Source organism: Melospiza melodia, chromosome Z (genome assembly GCF_035770615.1).
Source record: "Melospiza melodia melodia isolate bMelMel2 chromosome Z, bMelMel2.pri, whole genome shotgun sequence".
Lineage (NCBI taxonomy): Eukaryota > Metazoa > Chordata > Aves > Passeriformes > Passerellidae > Melospiza > Melospiza melodia.
In genome coordinates this window covers 51,151,432-51,171,304 of record NC_086226.1, presented here as the reverse complement: position 1 = coordinate 51,171,304, position 19,873 = coordinate 51,151,432, and the positions used below count along the sequence as shown (strand labels likewise).

The 19,873-nt window shown below is 41.2% G+C and overlaps 1 protein-coding gene across 3 annotated transcripts; it reads right to left on the bottom strand.

Annotated features, from left to right (window-relative positions):
• Positions 1 to 222: 222 nt before the first annotated feature.
• On the bottom strand, positions 223 to 18,936 carry ACER2 (alkaline ceramidase 2). Of its 3 annotated transcripts, XM_063179775.1 has the most exons (8): positions 18,817 to 18,854; positions 17,826 to 17,885; positions 17,464 to 17,593; positions 13,015 to 13,129; positions 12,025 to 12,166; positions 8,168 to 8,305; positions 4,168 to 4,305; positions 223 to 3,469 (listed from the first exon to the last, which is right to left on the bottom strand). In XM_063179775.1, the coding sequence occupies exons 3-8, from the start codon at positions 17,500 to 17,502 to the stop codon at positions 3,283 to 3,285; spliced, it is 759 nt and encodes a 252-aa protein (XP_063035845.1). In that variant the 5' UTR covers positions 17,503 to 17,593; positions 17,826 to 17,885; positions 18,817 to 18,854; the 3' UTR covers positions 223 to 3,282. The 3 variants fall into 3 exon arrangements, with proteins under 3 accessions (XP_063035845.1, XP_063035846.1, XP_063035844.1); XM_063179776.1 differs by lacking the exon at positions 17,826 to 17,885 and having other exon boundaries at positions 18,817 to 18,926; XM_063179774.1 differs by lacking the exons at positions 17,464 to 17,593; positions 17,826 to 17,885 and having other exon boundaries at positions 18,817 to 18,936.
• Between the last annotated feature and the right edge of the window lie 937 nt (positions 18,937 to 19,873).

Here is a 19,873-nt window from a genome sequence, read left to right as displayed (position 1 = left end):
TGCAGTTTTCAAATAGTTGTACTAGTTGCAAAAAAACCTTTGATACACAAAGAAATCACTATCTCACTAATTAATGATCTTCTATCTAATGCAGTCTCCCCCTTCCTCACTGAGTCAGAATTGCTGATAACTGTAAGGAAACAATTATCCTTTTATTTTAAGGCATAATACTGGCAGCTACATTCTTCTCCACAAACACGACGCCTGAAAATGCAAACTATATTTGCTCCAAATACAGTTTAATGTTGCAAAGTATTACATGTTTTCCACAAACATTTAGTATACAGACTTAAATGGAGACGGAAGAAACTCCCAATCCTACACCAGTCCTTACACAGTACTTCTTGAGTTGTTAATGACTGCAAATTGGGTGTTTGCTACCACTGAAAACTAACCATCCTTTTGTAAAAAAACCTAAGTTCAACATTCAAGGAATGATGGATATCACATGTCAATATTTACAATACTGTGTTGAGTGTATTACATCCCACAAAACAGACTAAAATACCACCTGAAGCTAAACACCAGGAACTACTCACCTCCTGCTGGCAGGGGAAGAAAACATTCTGGGCATTTAAAACCTGCAGGTGCATATAAATCACTTTATACTGCAATGTAATACAGCTCCTTGTGCACTCTCTATCAATCTGTACAATCCAGTGCACAAACCCTTCTGTATGTCAACCATATACTTGAGTACTAATATTATTGTGTAGGTGCAATCTGTAAAATTGTGAATCTTGTAAAAATTGTATGTTTTTTATTTTTTAAAATAAGTGTAGTTATGTAGTTTCAGTTATATACGCTAATACTAATTAAATGTAAAGTGTGATAGCTAAATAGATGATAGCTAAATCGGAAAGTGGTGAGCTGCTGCTACAGAAAAATACTCCAACCAATTCTACAGTTAAACTTTGAACAACACATAGTGGCCTTTGTTCACAAAATCTCCCATAAAGGATAAAAAGGCTAGATAATAAAAATACAGAAGGTTATTCTTGGCCTGTTATCTGCATTTATTTACTTCTTCAATAGCTGAATGCCCTACAGAGATTTTTTTTAAATTACAAAATTACTTCTTTGTGAGTTGTCAGACCCTGCAGAGTAGAAGACAGCAACTGACAGCAGATTAACTAGAGGCCTTTGAGTCAGAGGTTGCTTTCAAGCAAAATATTAAGTAGAAAGGCTCAAATTTTTTTAATAGTACGCTATGTCTGCAGTTATTAGGTTCTCAAGCAATACTGAAAAAACAACTCACTTACCATAACATAATAATTTAGCAAACACTATCAAAAAGTCTTACTCAACGTAGGACCATGTTAGGCATCAGAAAACTTAGCTGGGTTCCAGCCAGCACCCTACCTGTATAAGGATCTAATAATAGAACTTTTAATACCTGAGAAGTGTTTGAAGCTGAGCATTTCGTAATTGGGGGAGAGGAAGGAAAAGGAAAAAATAGCTGTGTTTCAAAGAGTAACAAACATCACTACACACATTTTTATAAATAGGTTTCATACAAAAATTGTATCACCTTGTGTCAAAAAAAAAGATGTTTCAAATCTACTACCAAGTGGTATAAATATGAACTGTTCCATTAGAAAAATTCTATGGTGCTTTTATGATTTTGCAGTCATCTACTGCAGTAGTCTACTCATCTATTTTGAAGGTCTCATTAAAAAAATGTCTTATCTCCCACTAACAATTTGCTTCAAGAGTAAGCATACACCTTACTTCTTGCTTTCTAAGCATAAATTTTAATACAAAAGTTTTAAAGGTTTCAAAATGCTTGAAAATTAATTCAGCCCAAAGTTCTTGCTAAAAGTAACTTTCATAAAGATGACACAGCATAGAATACATTTTTGCATTGATAAAAAACAAAACATAAGACGTGTAAACAAAAGAGAAAACCATATTTCATAATGCTAAAAAAGGAAATAACACATTAATAGTAGTGTACATTCAAAGCCTTAACCCACTTAGAGTTTTGATATCAGAGTTCTGAGGAATGTGAATAGACCCTTTTTTCTCCAAAACTGCAGGTATTAGCAGCTACAATTGCTCATACTTGAAAAACATGCCTAACTTTGCACCATTTTTTTAAATAGGCCTTGTATTAATTGCTTGCAAGAACTATAGCCATTCCTGAACCTCAACACTAATAATCTTAAAACTAAACGGACCTAGACACCCCTTATCTTTACAAAATGGACTGAAAAAACCTGGAAAATCCCAATCTTTTGCAAGAATGCAAGATTCAATATTACATCTCACAGCTCACTGAAATGTAGGTCTTCAGCTTGGTTTTTAAGCAGTTATCTACTTTTTTCCTAAGTATAACTAGCAGAGCTCTGGACTATTTTTGACATCACTTGGAATGCATTGGTGAGAAGTCAGCTCTTAAATTAGATGTGCAGCTAGGCATCTAGGAGTCTTTATAGTTTAATCACACTGTCAGTCAATGCTGACCTGAGATCATACTGAAGGTAATTTTCACACTTCAATGTGAGCACTTCAATGCCAAATTCAAGACCAAACATGTCTCAAGAGGTAGAGAGGGATTCTGTGACATTTCTGCAAGAAAATATGCAGCATACAAGTATTCACAGGACAGTGGAAATACAATAAAATCCTCAAACTACTACATAGTTTTAGGGACTTCTGTTAGCTCCCTCTGCATTTACACTGCCTAATTGCACTTACATAGAAATCCAGCTGCAAACACTCATCTCCTGCTGTACTTGAGGAAGCAACCATGTATTCTGTGATCCAAAGTGATGCACAGCCTGGGTTCCACACAGCCTGGGTTCACCAGGCTGGGAATAGCATGGGCTTTGAGCACACTCTTGTGGCCATGTGTAAGTGCAGCAAAATCAGAGCTAAGAAGGACACAGGATGGCACGTAGGCATCTTGGACCGCCTTCTTTCGCAAAGGAAGTTACAAAAGAAGTGGATCAAGCACCAAAGGTGACCTACTACAAAAAGATCATTCTTTGACCCTGGTATTTGAAAAGAGCTTTTATCAAGAGAAATGCTACATCAAAAACACAGTGCAAAAAACAAAGAAGCCATTTTGTTACTTTAATGTTCAAGTGCCCCCATGTTCCTGCTTCCTCTCTTTTCTTCAGAGGAATGAAAACACTTCCCTCCTCTTCCTATGACACCTGAAGTACTGCCTATCTTAGGAAGAAAAGAAAATACAACACTAGTAATTTATCACTATATAAATATTCTCTGTGCTGGAATATAAGTTGAAAATCCATCCCCATTCCATGGCCTCCAAGTTCATGCAATCTTCACAGATGTTCTTTTGTGTGCGCAGAGGAGCGTGACGTAGGGAACTCCAATGAACGCCCACCTTTCACTGGGCCAGAACTTTATGACAGGGCCCTGCTCGGGGATCTCGGAGGCAGCATCAAAGTAAGCAAAGCAGACACATCCTAGATATGCCGCAAGGCAAATCAAAATGTGCCTGAGAACAGCCACCCACACACCAAGATAGGACAAAAAAAAGGAAAGAAAAAAATAATCAATAACATAAATTCAGTAAAGTAATCAACTGTATCACCATACTTTAAAATCAGTCAGTCCTTCAGCATCTTCTCACAAGCCCCCCATAGGATTGTTGTCTGTCCTTTGCATGGAGGCAAAGAATATTTGGAAAGGAAAACCACAAAACTGTAGTTTATCCCTGGTCTAAACGGGCTCCAGTTTTTTGGCTTCTCTTCACCTGTCATATTTGTGCAGAAATGCTGAGATATGGCACCTCAAGTAAGTAACCATGATTTGCTGGGTGGTAAAAGAGAAAAGGCATCAATGCCCTTTACTGCTTCTCCACTTCACCATCATTAATTAATCACTAATCCACATTCATCATGAGGATTACCATCATCATCTATGGCAGTTTAAGTTTTCATAGTCACAGCTATGGTTTTTAGTAACCAGTATGGCATGGAATTCAGTTACAATTAATGAACGTAGTGGCTTAAGAATACAACCAGGCCTAAATCTGCCACCCTGAATAGCGCAAGACTTGTTCTGGGCTTATAAAATCTTACTATATATTCTGTCTAGAGCTAATCAGAAATAGCCACAAGCAGCACAGAAGGGTAATGTGGTGAGAATGGATCATATTTGAATCAAATTCTGGATTTTATACACACCACTTACCATACACAGTGCAAATAGGGAAAGTTAAATGAGGACCAGATCTCACAAAACGCTTTGTCACTGATCCAGCAGAAAAGAGCTAGCATCCACCAAAGACCTGAAAAGAGACCCAGTTTGTATACACGCAGGTTTTCACACCTAAGGAGAAAAACATAGATAAATGATTAAACAATGTCAGACATGCATCATTAAAATGATTCCACCATAAATGTACTTAAAATATTATCTTCATTTACAGTCTGGCTCTGATGCAAGGCAGAGATGAGGTAACAAAACAAGCCTTTTTATCAGTAGCTGTGTTTTAAGACACATTATTGTCTTAAATACCAGTGTATCAATGGTCGGCAAACATCAAATTATTCCTATACCTAGGAAGGGTGTAACTAGTGATTAGTTACATATGCTGTTCATTAACCACCAGCCATGCAGCAAATGGTCAGATTTGCTCGTATTTGTTAGTGTATAAAGACTTCTGTTAATGCTAAGGCATTTATATTCTTCAGTGAGAGGTACTACTGTTCCTAACAGCATTAAACCATGAACCTAAGCAGATAGGCACATGAATCAATTTTGTTTTTCTGATGGATAAAACCAGACTACTGAGATGGAGTACTTGTGTGCTCTGACAAAGGAAAGGGTGTGTGTATTGAGAATGAGGGTTTCCTGGACATATCTGAAGGAGACAAACACATGCAACTGCATCCCTTTTAAGAGGGTTTGAGGGTTAAGAGGGATAAGAGGTTTGGCCTCACACTTAAGGTCTTTTAGTCAGGACCTGACTACCTGAATTCCAGGAGGAAAAGGCAATTAACCTGTGTGGTTCAAAGAACTCAAGGCTGCAAAGGAAAACTGGAGACTTACTTACCCAGTACAAGATCAGCCATAGCAAAGGTACAGACTGTAAAGACAGGTTTGCTCAGTGCCACCATCACATACTTCAAATTACTTTTATAAACTTAAGACAATATTGTAGAGTGCTCTGCAAAGGACTACCTTAAGGTGGAAAGATCACAACGAGAAGAGCACAGCCTGCTGATCTCTGTAATACCCCTGGGTTTTCTGAGATCAGCCATCATGGAGTTTTCAGTTTCTGCAGTAAGTGTGCTTCACATGGGTGAGGACATGCTTGCTGACGAAGCAGGAGACTGCTTCTACTACAATGAAGAGACGTAATGCAAATACCACCTGGACATGTAGCCTTTCTTTTATTTCTCAACAGACATGGATACTGATAAGAACTAAAATAGGACTTGTTAGCTGAGGGTCTAAAAGACATATTCATGCTGCCCTTATCCTATCCTACTCTATTCTGAAAGATAATGGATCCCACAAATCTTCTGCTTCCATTTCCCTTTCATCTACACTGCACAATGTTCTCTGCTTAACAAAACAGTTATTCAAATTTCAGTATTTCTGCAAACATTTGTGAGATCCAGTCATTTGCTATTTATTTAAATACATACTTCCAGCAGCATTATCTTCTGATATCTTGAAACCCACAAAAAAGCATTACAGCTTTTCTTCAAACCAGTGCAATGTTGATTAATTGAATTTTACACAGATATCTCCCTTTCTATCCTAAGGAATATTTAAACTTTTAACTAGCTTAACCTTTTAGTCAAGGGAATAAAGAAACCAGCAGTAATGAAGCAAGGCTCTCCCCAGAGTCAGATTTCTAGTAGAAGAATCAAATAATAATGGTCAGACCAGAAGCTAAGGTAAACCTTCACTACTCAAGGCTCAGAAGTCAGCTGAGCAACAATATTCTAGCAACCATCTGCACATGGAGGACATTATCTCCCTAAACAGTTACTAATTTGATGACATTATAATCTCAATGGCTCGGACTAAGCAAATCAAAGGATACACATCCACCTTTCCACTGATTTCACCTTCTAGTACAGCTTTTTCTTTTTAGATACACAGGAAGGAACTTGCTGTGACAGAAATGAGAATAAAGTTTAACAATTTCTTTGTCTTTCAGGGACACTTGACTATCTTTCACCCTTTTGATCGCCTCCTACCCACAATACTTCCCAGCCATACACTCGACCTTACCAGGTCCACATCTAAGAACTTCATGCTCTTTTGCGACAATATTATCTTCTCACCAAAGACAAACATAAAGCAAAAAAATTTTGTTTGAAACTCAGTAGTTTTGATCCCCCAGAATTCTGTACAAAATTGACACAGCCTAGAATAGGAATAACAACAAGGAGTTGTGGCCTAAAATACCAAAAACTTCAGCATGGAACAGAAGCAATTTTTCTTCCCCAAATATCTATTTCACAGAAAAATTTCCACTGCAGCCTGCCAGACTTGGATGTGAAGTTCCCTCCTGGCTATGGTAGCACAGAATGGAAAAACAGCAAATCTTTTCAATAATGGTTAAAATAATTTTCCTCCTGCAGAAGGGGATGACTCCTTACCTCCCAGTTTACCAGAATGTAACTCTTTAAATTTCAAAAGGATCAGCATAGCTTAAAAGAAAAGTTTTATTTGTCTTTTGCACTTAAAAATTCAACTACAAATATCAGTAGTATTAAACCATTCCAATGCATAGCCAGAGAAGGTCCTATGTCACTTCTGGCCCCTTTTTATCCACCAATGGGAAAATAAGGTCAATCTCTGTCCTTAATTTTCTCCCTGAAAAAAACATCACCAGGAAACTCCAGACATTTTTGTAATAAATGACTGTCTTGGGGTGGCTTTGTGATACTAGATTTCCTCTCAAACCAGGACAATGACCCTGCAGAAAGAGTTTTAAAAAAACAAATACTTATAGGCATACCAATTCCTAGATGTGAAACAACAGTACTCAAACTTAGGAGACACTAACTTGTCCTTTCAAGTTTCTCAGGAGCTCATGCCTGGAAAACTGATATGGAACGGACAGAGAATTCACAGATTATCCCACGCCACAAACAGATGTCCCTCTGCCCTGTCAGTAGTTCTTTGTGCCATCATCAAAATGAGATACCACCAATATTGTTCCACTACTGACCTTGTCCACAACTAACTTGTGCGCTGTTTCCAAGTGTCTTTTACCAAAGAAATACACAGAAGGATGCCTAAAGAGAAACGACTCATGAACACCTTTACAAAACATTGTTTGGAGAGGCTTCCATTCTATAGCAGTGGCAGATCATTACAGGGTAATGTAGCAAACAGAAAAGTCTCTATTCTAACAGACACAATTAGAATGAAGACATTTTGTTCTAACTAATTTTGATGGACATATGCAACATATAAGAACAAGTGTAAGTTGTAAAATTTTTCTCAGACAATGGAGAAGAGGTGAAAAAAAAACAAGTTCAAATGCTAGTACTCCTCTGGTCCTTTTTGCAGTGGGTGAAGAGATGGAAAAAAGGTCTCTGGACAGCTGCTGGTATCACTATAACAGAACAACTCTCTAAAATGTGGAAATCAGTCTCAGGTTCTTCTCTATTTGCATTCTGGTTTTATGATTTCTACAGCCTTGACTGACACCTATCCTCCAAAATGTAGTGATTAACCTTCTCTTTGTAACTCTGACTCCATCACATTATTCATATCAGATGAGACTCACAGTACAACTTGGGGAGTTGGAAAAACTTCCACATGTGCTTGGGCCTTTCTCCCACTAGCATCCAAACTGCAACCATGCCACCACCTCACCCTTATGCACACTATATAGTAAAAATGCTGTTGATAAAACAAAAGCCAGGCCCTAATTTCACAATGAATAAACAAATTTGAGTTAAATCAGGTTGCAGCAAGAGCTATGTTGCAAGAACACACAGAAAAGATCTGACCGACTACAAAGTCCTAGGGAAAAGAAATCCTTGTCAAAAAATGTCTGAACTGCCAAGAAAATTTATACTAGATTTGCTCTTGCTTGTGGCAGAAGCATTTCTGATCTGCTGTGACATGCACTGAAGCCAGATATAGTGTATCACCTCACAGTGTCCTAAGGATCTGAGAAGGCAATGCTGCCTGCATTCTGGAGAACTGCACTTACCTCTTCAACTCAGCAATGAGCAAAGCTGTGCAGGGAACTCCCAGCGTCATTAGCGAGATGTTGTTAATGGCAGGCTTAATGAAAGCCAGGCAGGTGGTAACTCCAGACAGGACACCCACAGCAGCTTTAAATCGGCTCCTGAGTAGAATTTATACGAGCAGAAAAATTTCTTTTAATTCAAAACTTTAAATTACTAAACTCAGAAATTTCAACATTATTAAAATAAGGTAACAAAATTGAGGTCTACCCCTGTACAGAGCACTGTACTTCTTTGAAAATGTTCTGTCTCATCATTCCTCAGGCTCTTACCATGGATTTTTAGGGTATTTTCTTATTGTTAATGCCTCAACTTCTACAGCTATGTCACAGCACTCTGAACATTCTTTTATCTCTTTAGAGCCTTCAAAGATACTGAAACTTACATGCTATATTGGATCACTTCCTTAACCAAATTCAACAGTAGGTGAGAAATTCCCAGAATTTTTTATAAAACCAAGATTTGGTATATTCTTAGCAAACATGAAATCACTGTTGCACCCTATGTAGACAGCCTGACAACTTTGAAATTAAATATATGTTAACTGTTGTTTAAACTCCAGATCTGCATTTCAAACAACCCATTCCAGTCTATGGCTGAAAAAGAGGCCTTTTAACTATTGGCCCATAGCTTTTTAAAATTGCTGTCCAAGGATGGCCTTCTATGTTTGAAGTAGGGTCTCAATATACTTGTATGGTACCATTCCATGGCCACAACTGCTAGGCTCATTTCATTTGCCTTTTGCTTTAAAGGTTTTCATTCTGCTGGAAAGCAACAAGTTATTTAAGTAGGAAGTTCTGATATGACATGAATGTCTAAATGAATAAATACATCACAAATTGATCATGATAGATAATAACATTTTCAGCAGTAAAAATTCAGAGTGTGATGAGGATGATCAAAGTGAACAGTACAGCGGTGAGCACATGATACACATAATACTAGAGGATTAGTCAGGCAAAGCAAAAAACTCGAAAGTATTGACCAAACCTGTTCTAGGTTAGGGCTTTGTCTTGGGTTACAATGTAAGGTATGCATTCTATCACCACCAATAGAACCTTCTGATGAGCTGTTAATGGTCAGTTGTTTCCAACAGCTGCTCAATGCACACTCAGCCTAAAGCAGAGTCATCTCCGCTCATGGGCCATCAAGGACTCCCCAGAATGTGCCACAGAATTACATCATCCCACTGTGAGATATCCACCCTGGGGGGAGGTACCTAACATTCTTACCTGTATATAATCTGGGACCTGGGCACCATGATACCACCAGAGGATTCCCAGTGGACAAGAGCTCTCAATGACCACCACTAGACCTCCAAAGAAGAACAAGACCTTTCTACAGGATCACCGCTTCGACAAGATCACATCCCTCACTCCAACGGGACAGCTGCCACCACCCTGACCAACGGGGTCATATTCTGACTTTGTCCGTTTAAGCCAGTGCTTCTGTACTATTGCCTTTATCGCACATTTTTCCTATTAAATTGTAATTCTTACTTGGAATCCCTCACAACATGTTTGTGTGGAGTTAATTCCTTTGGCTGGTTTGCCTTCAAACTAGCACAGGTTTGTTGCCCAGAGTGTCTGCATACTTCAGAAAGGATTCAAGACCTTCCCTAAAAAGTAACTGTTTTGACACATTCTCTGAGAAGTGAAAGGATATGATAGGATCTTTCATATCAGTATTTACAGTTTTAACACAAAGTTAAACAGAAACAGTATTTTACCCCAGAAGTGTTGTGATTCCTTTACAAACCAATAGTTTACCATACTTGTCCATACTGTGAACCTACCCTGCAATATCAGAAGACACTAATTGGCAAAATGTAACCTCTAGGAATCTGAGAGCTCATTTACAGAGTTTACATAAATTACACATAAATTTAGGACTCTGAATTCTTCACTTGAACTGAACATCTAAGAGTCACACCATAAACAAAGACACCACTAAAGCTTGTTAAGTTGATGATGTTCTCTAACAACATTATACTGTAATATGCAGAAGGACTAAATTTACACCAATGCAAAAAAGCCATACAGAATCATAGAAGATGCTGAGTTGGAAGGCACCCAGCAGGATAACACCTCCAATTCCTAGCCCTGCACAGCACCATCCCCAAGAGTCCCCCATATGCCTGAGAGCACTGTCCAAACGCTTCTTGAACTGTCAGGCTGGTGCTGTGACCACTTCCCTGGGGAGCTGTTCCAGTGCCCAACCACACTCTTGGGTGAAAAACCTTTTCCTGATATTCCACCTAAACCTCCCCTGACTCAACTTCAGGACATTCCCTCAGGTCCTGTCACTGGTCACCACAGAAGGGAGACTGGCTCTTGCTCTCACTAAGGTGTTGAAGACTACAGTGAAGTCTCCCCTCAATCTTGTCTTCATCAAACTGAGCAGACCAAGTGACCTCAGCCACTCCTCACACAGCTTCCCCTCAAGGCCCTCCACCATCCTTGTTACCTCCCTTGGATGCTCTCTAATATTTTAATGTTTTTCTTATATTGCAGGTGCCCAAACCAGCCCCCAGCACGGGAGGTGAGGCTGCCCCAGCTCAGAGCAGGGCAGGACAATCCCCTCCCTTGCCCAGCTGTGATGCTGTGCCTGATGCACCCCAGGACAGGGTTGGCCCTCCTGGCTGCCAGGGCACTGCTGACCCATGTTCAACTTGCCAGGAACCCCAGGTCCCTTTCCATGGCACTGCTTACAGTGTCTCATTCTCATACATTCAGGATTGCCCCATCTCAGAATCCAGCAATTTCTCTTGCTGAACTTCACCTGGTTGGTGATTGCTGTCATTTGTTGAGGCCTCTCTGCCCTCAGGGAATTTAACAGCTCCTCCCAATTTGGTGTGGTCATGAAACTTACTTAGTATTCCTTCCAGTCTTGTGTCGAAGTCCAAGTCATTTATGATGATGCTGAAGAGAAGTGGGCCATGCACATAGGCTGTATACAGTAATTATAGGTACACTGTACCCAGTGCAAGCTATTTTGAGGTATGGTCAGTCTAGGCACCAAACTTCTCTCCATGCATTAGCAACTTCTAATCTGGCATATTGTCAAGAATAAACCAACCAACCAAAAGCCCCAACAATCAAACAAACAAATAAAAAATTAATGCAGAGAGTAACACTGTAAGAATGCAAAAGGCAACAGTCTTAGCAATCTTCAGAGGGAACAACACTGATGCTGCAAATCAAGCCTCTCCATTACCTCAATTTCTTTACTGCATAAAAGAGCAACACAATGGTTTTATTGTGGAGGGGAGCAAACCACAATCAAATGGTTTAAACTGGCTATAAAGTATTTTTTATACCTGCAAGAAAAAAAAAAACCTTTACAACAATAGATTTCTAAAGAAACACTTAGCCTTTGAATACTGAAACACCATTTTTAATCACCATTTTAAAAATTCACATGAACATTAAGCCGACTTCCATAGGTTCACTTGTATATATCCTTCAGGACATACAAAAGGAAGAGTAAAGGACAGCTTCTCCTACATTAGCTGTAAGTTATATAAACTACCCATCATAAAAGTCTCCCTAGAATCAACAAGAAGAGACATTTCCAGAGGCAAGTCATCTCATCTAATCACCTGAAGTTACAGGACATAAATCCCACTACCAGCAACTGCTGACTCAGGAATTTTGAACAAAATGGGCTGAATGAGATACAAGCAACTGCAAGACAATGGAGAGAGAAAAATAGCAGTGACAATGGTAAGATTGATAACTTGGTGCAATTATGTGCAGATTTAAGTGTTAGCACAGGAAGTTTCAAAAAACATGAAAGTGCATATGTACCATTGTATTACCTGTCATTGCGAAAAACTCTGGGCAGGTATCTCCTAGGGAACCACATGGCAAGAGCACACATCAGAACCCAGAGAATGGCCAGCTCATCCAGCATCTGGCCCAAGAAACTGAGGGTAGCATGAAAATAAACAGATCCAATTCCTGGACAAATGAATCAAGAGACAGTATTATGAACAGCTGCAGTACTGGAATAGACTGAAACACCCTGCTCACGCTCAGAATGTCACAGGAAATGGTAGCTACAGGAAATGGTCTACAAAAGGTTACAAAAAACACCAACTTTACTAAGAGGCAATCCAAGCTATCATACTCTTGCTAATCATGAAGAAAAAGTACATTACAAAAGTAGATTACAAAAGTGGCAGCTAAAAATGTAAGCTCCTACTAGAAAAGATGTGCCTGAAGAAACACCACGTGGAAAAGTATAAAGCAAAACCAATTAAAAAATAAATGCCAAATGCTGCTTTGGAATTTTCTCAATAGCACAAGAATGGGTAAGAAAAGAGAAAAAGCAGCAGTATCATGGATACTCTCTACCCATGATACTGATTTACATACAGGTGGAAAGTGTCACACTACCCCAGAGGGCTCAGATTATCCCCTTGAAGTGCCTCCAGGAATGAACAAAATTCAGAATCTCACATCTACATCTCTGGGCCTTCTCAGTACAAACCCTATTCCTCTCCTAAGTTGCGCTGGCACTTCAGCTTTTATTTAAGCAATGAAAACCCAAACACAAGAAAAAAAAAGTATTCAAGGAAGGACTGGAAGGGAACAAAACTATTGTCAAATTTCCCATCAACCTCAGTTTGCAGAAGGCATTTTCCCTCCAGAAATTATGGCTGCTTTGGCTTTAAACAAATACAAGCAAATTCTTCCATAGATATCAGGACTGCTTTGTTTTAAAAAACAGTCAAGTACAAGCAGGAAAAACTGATGTCCTCTCTCAGTTCACACAGGAGTTGGCAAATACAGAGTAATCAACTTACCAACCACGACTAGCAGAATCCATATTAAATATATTCCACTGTTGAAGCAGATTGCGTATTGACGGAACAAGCACATACATATGGGTGGTAAAATGAAAAACAAGATGTTGCTTATCTAGGAAAAAAAACAACAAACAGTCTCACAAAGACAGAAAATAAACAAATCTTAAATATCTTTAGGCTTTCTATAATACCATTTTGTCATTCAGTGAAGCCCCAGTTCAACAAATTATGACCCACTGTTTCTGCCTAAGCTGAGCTGTTTTTGCAAAAGCATTGATTTGTTTTGTTTAACATCATTAAATTAGTAGCAGTATAAAAACTTTCAACAATGTAAGATGTGGCTCTTCAAGTCACAACTCAAGTCAATTCCCAAAGGAGTTTCACTGAGAATATACATTCAAGACTGTGTACAAGATCAAGCTATTGAGGACCAGTGACCTGTCCTCTCACTGGCTATCAAGCCTAACATGGAAAAAGCACTAGAAGTACAAGACAGAGCTAGACAAGCTTTGTGGAAGTCAAATTATTGAGCAATAGTTATTGTCTGGGAAGGTCTGAAATACAATGCTAGGCTAAGAGTTAGAACCCTTTTTGCACAGGGTAAAGAATGCCTGGAGCTTTAAGTCCTTTTACACTTCAATTTTTTTTCCCTTGGTTCTACACTACAGAACATGACTGAAAACTAATTATAGGAAGGTGGAAAGGCTATAATTAGGACGACTGCAAGGTGGTCTAATTTTTTAATTCAATATGCTTGATTTGAATAGAGACATGTTTTCTGTTTTTTCTTGCTTACAAACAATCTAAAGCATGATTCTGTAAATACTGGATACAGTTTACTATCAATTAGCAGGAACTGTCATTGTAGTAGTGATCACTTGGTTCTTCCCGGGAGCTGCCAGCGCCGAGAGCCAGCCATGGCACAGTAATTGAGCAGTTATGAAAAGACTCTATTGCTGCTTCACAATGGGCCAAAGGACAGGAGGAGCCTCCAGCCTCAGCTTTCTCATGTTTGCCTGCTGAGCCCAAGCACAACAGAATATCACCTGTGACAAAACTGCTCTGAAGCTGATGTAGAAAATAACTCTCGGTCAAAAAAATCCTTTGGGACAGATTGCCTCTTCACAGGTTACAAACTTGTGCCAACAATAATGAAAATTTAGTGGAGAACTAGTAAAGAATAACATCGGAATTTTTTCATTCACCTACTGTTGTCAACCTCTTAACACAGTCTGAGAAAAGATTTTAAGAGGCAGATCAAGTTGTTTAAACTCATGTAAAGCAACACATTCAACAAAACAGGTTCACGTGAGAAACTTTCATACACAAAACACCCCACTCAGTCTCCATGCAGCAGAGACTGCCAGCAAAGTTGAGAATACCGTCATGGACCAGGATCCCAGTGCATGATGTCCTGGCACATACACAGAACAGGAAGACTTCCCTCACTCCAAAGCAGGTAGGAAGCATATACAGCGACAGCAGGGATGATGGAATACGAATGAGTCCTCTGGGGGCCTGGGAGTGCCCTATGCTTTTTAGGCTTTTACACACAGTTAGGCTGAAGGGAGGTGTCAAGGGGCAAAAACAGGTGGTTATAAACCAAGTGGTTTGGAAGAAAACTTTTCCATCTCTACAGTTGAAACTGACCACTGTCTATCAAAATTTGGCTAGAAAGTCCGTATTCCAACTAGGAACAAGATGATAAAGGACACACTAGATATACTCACCACAAGTGTAGCAATGTAGATTTATGCAAGTGATTAGCCACCAAGGGAGCAGTTATGTGTTATGGTAGTGCTCCTCTAGGAATGAACTCCCACTCATGCTAAGGTCCTGCCTGCAAATGCAAGAAATCTCTTGCAAACTGGAGCCTGAGCATGACTTGTACTCTTTGCAGTGGTCATCAGGAGGATTTCCTAACATCTCAGAAGCTGATATAATTGTAGTACTAAAAAATATTAAAGTATGGCTTCAGAAAGTACACCGCATGAGCATTTTTTAATATTAATACATCATTGGCCTCCATGATTTGGTAATGTACAATTCAAATACTTTGATAATTAAAATAAGTGCAAAAATTTACATCAGTAGTCCAGAAGATTTCCTTTGGCATCTGCAAAAGGCAATGATTAGATGTTACAGTTATGGCAATATGTTACAAAATAGGCAAGCAGTCCTGCAGTAACAGTGCATTCTTTTGGCTTCATACAATTCTGGACCTTTAGTTTTAATTTTCAGCTAATTAATTATATAATAGAAATTCAGGACATAAGCCTATAGGACAGAGAGAATAGGCTTGCTTAGATCATGATCATACAACTTCACTCACATCTGGCCACTGTCTTGACACAGATGCTTCCTGCAGTCCTTATGTATTTGTCACTACTGATTACATCTCCCAGAGAGCAGCTGCAGAATTCAACTACCACAGGAAAACCTACTGCACCATGTCCTTCTGAGCAGAAAGCAAGACTGGACTAAAGTAGCTGCCAGTAACATCAGAGGGTGTGTATTCTCCACATCCTGGTACCTAAACATGACATCCACATACACTAAAACTCTTCTGTGGTAAAAAAGGATGTGGTGGGGAGAGTACAAATACTCTCTCACACTCTTAAGACTACCTCATAACTTTTTATAACTTTTATTTCCATGCCACCGGGGAGCAAAAGAAGAAGAATAAAACCCTCGCAATTCCCTCAGTAAATGGAAATTACAAGTACAACTAAATGCAACATATTGAATTGCTAGATAGTGACTCTGCCAGGAAAAAATACTGGTTTTAGGTATTTAAAACATAAGCAATATCTTTTATTTTGTAAATACCTCTTCACAGAAAAAATTTGTTTTGATCATTTGGAGACTTTTGTTATGGTGTGGAGTAGGGTTACACTGCATCAGAACACATTACTTTATTAATTTCAGAAAGAAAAAAATAGAAAAAAATGTACTGTTTTTATAACTATTCTTTCAATTTGAGCTACAGAGTGTTTTGTGGCCTCACTTCAGCTAGACAAAAATCATGTTAAGTCTAGCTTGTGTATGTTTTAAAAAATTAGTTTGATCAACTTATACAAAACTTCAAAACAGTTTTCTCCTACAGATTTAATTCTGTTGAACGCTTTTTGTTTTCTGTTTAAGCCCCACCAGAGTACATAATTAATTTTTTAAAAAATACATAAGCAGCAGATAAGCTGTTCCAGTTTGTGCTTACATGAATATTGCATGAGACCTCAACCACAACTCTGACCTCAGCCATGGCAATTTAAAATGCGGATTAGCAAGGTTTTAATCTAAAGCTTAATGACCCAGATGCCAGAGTCAGGTCTGCTGAAGAGAGCTTCCTGGAACTTCAAGGGAGTTTGAATCAGTCAGAACAAATCCACCCTAGAAGGAATATAATTTAGGTGCTACCTAAGGTACTTTTTAGAGTAGGGCCAAAACTTCGTAACTGTCCTGTAAGTATCTGGTTTTTTGAGGACACAGTTGCACAATCCCATCAATCCACTGCAACTCACTGTTTTAATTAGCAGAAGTTGCTAACAGAGAAATCAAGCCATAACAATAACATGGTATTGCTGAAGAGAGCCTAAACATGACTAGTCTCAACACTGCCTCTTGTTCTCCTCCTCTTTCAGCAAACAGCTTACTGATTTGTACACAGCTGCCACAACACAGCAGGCTCCAGGGCAAACTTTCTTCTGTGTCTGTCCACCTGTCTGACACAAGTGCAGCTTCTAGCATTTTGGTAAGCTTCTATACTACTGCTAGTCAGCTCAGTACAGTGTTGTGATTTAATCCCATCCAGCAACTACACACTGCCCAGCTGCTTGTTCACTCCCTTCAGAGCAGGATGGAGAAAATCAGAAGGGTAAATGTGAAAAAACTTGTGGGGGTTGAGATAAGAACAGTCCAATAGGGAAAATATAAGCTCCTCACACAAACAAAGTGAAATAAGGAATTCATTCAGCACTCCCCATGGATAGGCAGGTGTTCTCCATCCCCAGCAAAGCAGGGCCCCTATCACACATAACAGTGATTTGGGAAGAAAAATGGCCTAAAGGCACAAACTGCTTCCTTCTTTTTCTTCCAGCTCTACATGCTGATCATGATGCCATATGGCCTGAAAAATCCACCAAGTCAGTTGGAATCAGCTGTCCCAGCGGTGTCCCCTCCAAATGCTTTCTGCACCCCCAGCCCACTTGCTGGTTGGGTGAGATGAGGAGCAGAAAAGGCCTGAGTAAGCCCTGCTCAGAAGTAATGAAAACATGCCTGAGTTACCAACCCTGTTTCCAGCACAAAACATACCCCCATACCAGGGCCTATAGGGAAAATTCACTCTACCCCAGACTGAAGCAGTGCATACAGTAGAAGGAAACCCATCCCCCTGCATAGTTGGCTACAAAACACATTTGCTGTCTTCAATATCTTGTTTATCCTGACCTTTTCCTCCCTTTGTTTTTGGTTCTTGCACAGTGACATCAGACACACAAAAAAAGCCGACAGTTTCCCTCACACACCCTCAAAATTCTTCAGTGTCATGGACCAGCCACGGTCTTTGGGACTTTGGCAGCTAAGAACAAGAAGAAAACAAGTTAGCAATGTACACAGTGCACCATGGAATTAATTACTTGCTCTGCATGTACAGAGTCTCCCGGGATACACACTCCATCCGGGGAAGCCAGACACCGATTTCTTCCACTATGTTCTGGCAGTCAAAGAGATGTGGCTTGAAAGGGGAACAGAGTTCAGACAAGGATGGAATTTGGGGAAAAAAAAAAAAACATAAACAAAAACCTGCTCACTTTAAAGTACAAGAGACAAAGGCAGTAGCTCCAGCTCCTCATTTGTGCACACACCGCCTCCTATAGAACAGAAAACAGACAGCATTTGCATGTCTGCCCCTGGACAGGTGATTCTCATGGAAGGGCAAACCACCCAAAAGCCCAATGGATTATCTTATTCTAGTGGATCTTTCACTGCCATTCTTTACATCAACAGGATGTCAGGAGCATTTCTCCCTTTCCAAGGTATGTGGTAAAGGGCAATCTGGCTCTGCTGCTCTGGCTGTTTTCATAAGTTCTCTCCAGCAGCTGAGAGGTATTGGGAATGTGTGAGAGGACTCAGGTGTAAACTATGACTAACTGGAAAGAAGCAACAATGACATTATTCCTCTTTCCTCTCTTCCATACTCCAGCTGCTCTCTGAAACAGGTATCTCTGTTGCTTCCAAAAATCCACTCCGGACTTCATCCTGCAACCTAAAGGCAAACTCTCCATGAAACCTTTGCCTTCTTGGAGTCAAACATGTCTGGGAGAAACCCAGTTTTGCCTCCAAACACCAAGGTACATTTTAATCTTGACCCATCACTGCTGTGCATGCCCATCAAGGCGCTGACACCTGTTTGCGTAAACAGGTGATAGACCAGGGCAATCTAGCACCAAAAACTTGGTGCTTGGCCACCACAAGTCTCAACAGAGACGAGGACAGGCCTGCTACACACTACTTACCGGCAGTAGCATGACTAGAAAATCTCCCTGTTTTATACCTGAGAAACTAGGAAAAAATTCCTTAATTTTAGGCATGCCAGCGACCGGAGAAGAAAAAGAAGTCGAAAGCCATAGAAAGGCATGCTACAATCCCAGGAAAACTCCGCAGGAGACGAAGCTGGCAGGCAGCAGGAGCGCCCCGGGCTGCAGCGGGTCCTGCCCGCCGCCGCACGCTCGCCCACCCGCAGCCCCCGCCGCCGAGGCGGCCGCCGCTCCCGCTCCGCCGGGCACCGCCGCCGCCACCCACCGTGTTGTAGAACTCGGCGATGGCAGGCACGATGGTGTAGTTGTCCTCACACCAGTCCACCTCCGAGCTGCCGGCCCGCAGCGGGTCCCACCACAGCAGCGCGCCCATCGCGCCCGCCCGACGGCCGCTCCGGCCCTGCCCTGCCCTGCCGTGCCCGGCAGCGCCGCGGGGCGGGGACCGCGCTGCCGCCCGCGCCTCTCTCCGCCGCCCGCGCAAGTGGCGGGGCGGGGCGGGGCGGGGTGGGCCCGGGCCGGCCCTCCGCGGGCAGAGGCGGCGGGGCCCCGTTCCGCTTGGGTTTCCCGAGCCTGTGCCGAAGGTGCCTGCCGGTGCGAGCGGTCGTTCCTCGCTCCCCGGCGGCTTTGAGCAGCCAGCTGCTCCACAGGCGTGGGCAGCATGCCCGTTGCCCTTGCACGCCTAGAAATATCTCACACAGAATCACAGAATTGTTACGTGTGGAATGGATCCCTGGAGAGGATCCAGTCCAACCTCTCTCCCAAGGGAGGGTCACCTAAAGCAGGTGACACAGGAACACGTCCAGGTGGGTTTTGAGTGTCTCAAAACAGGGAGACTCCACAACCTCCCCAGGCAGCTGTTCCAGTGCTCTGCCACCCTCAGTGTAAAGAAATTCTTCAGGTTAACGTGAAACTTCCCGTGTTTCGGTTTAGGGACATTATGCCACGGGGCACTACTGCAATTTGTCTGGCGCCATCTTCTGGCACCCACATTTGAGATTTTCCTATGTATTGATGAGATCCTCTTTGTCTTCTCCACACCAACCAGTCCCAGCTCCCAGAGTCTCTCCAACTAAGAGAGATGCTCCAGACCCCTGATCATCCTTGTGGCCCTCCGCAGTAGCTCCTTGTCTCTTTCGTGCTGCGGAGGCCAGAACTGGACAAAGGACACCTTGTCAGTTCCAGGCGTGTGATGGAGAGGAGCGGCCGCTCTCCGCACGCCCCTACTCCCGTGCGCAGCAAGTGCGGGACACGGCCGGCAGGGAACCGGGAAGCCCATCTGGGCGGGAGGCGCTAATACCGCGCAAAAAACGCGCCTTCCTCGA

Coding starts and splice junctions, on each gene's coding strand:
- ACER2 (XM_063179774.1), bottom strand. CDS start 18,924: ATGGGCGCGCTGCTGTGGTGGGACCCGCTGCGGGCCGGCAGCTCGGAG. Junction 13,130..18,816: donor TCGCCGAGTTCTACAACACG/GTGGGTGGCGGC, acceptor TTTTTTTCCTAG/ATAAGCAACATCTTGTTTTT. Junction 12,167..13,014: donor GATTCTGCTAGTCGTGGTTG/GTAAGTTGATTA, acceptor TCATTTGTCCAG/GAATTGGATCTGTTTATTTT.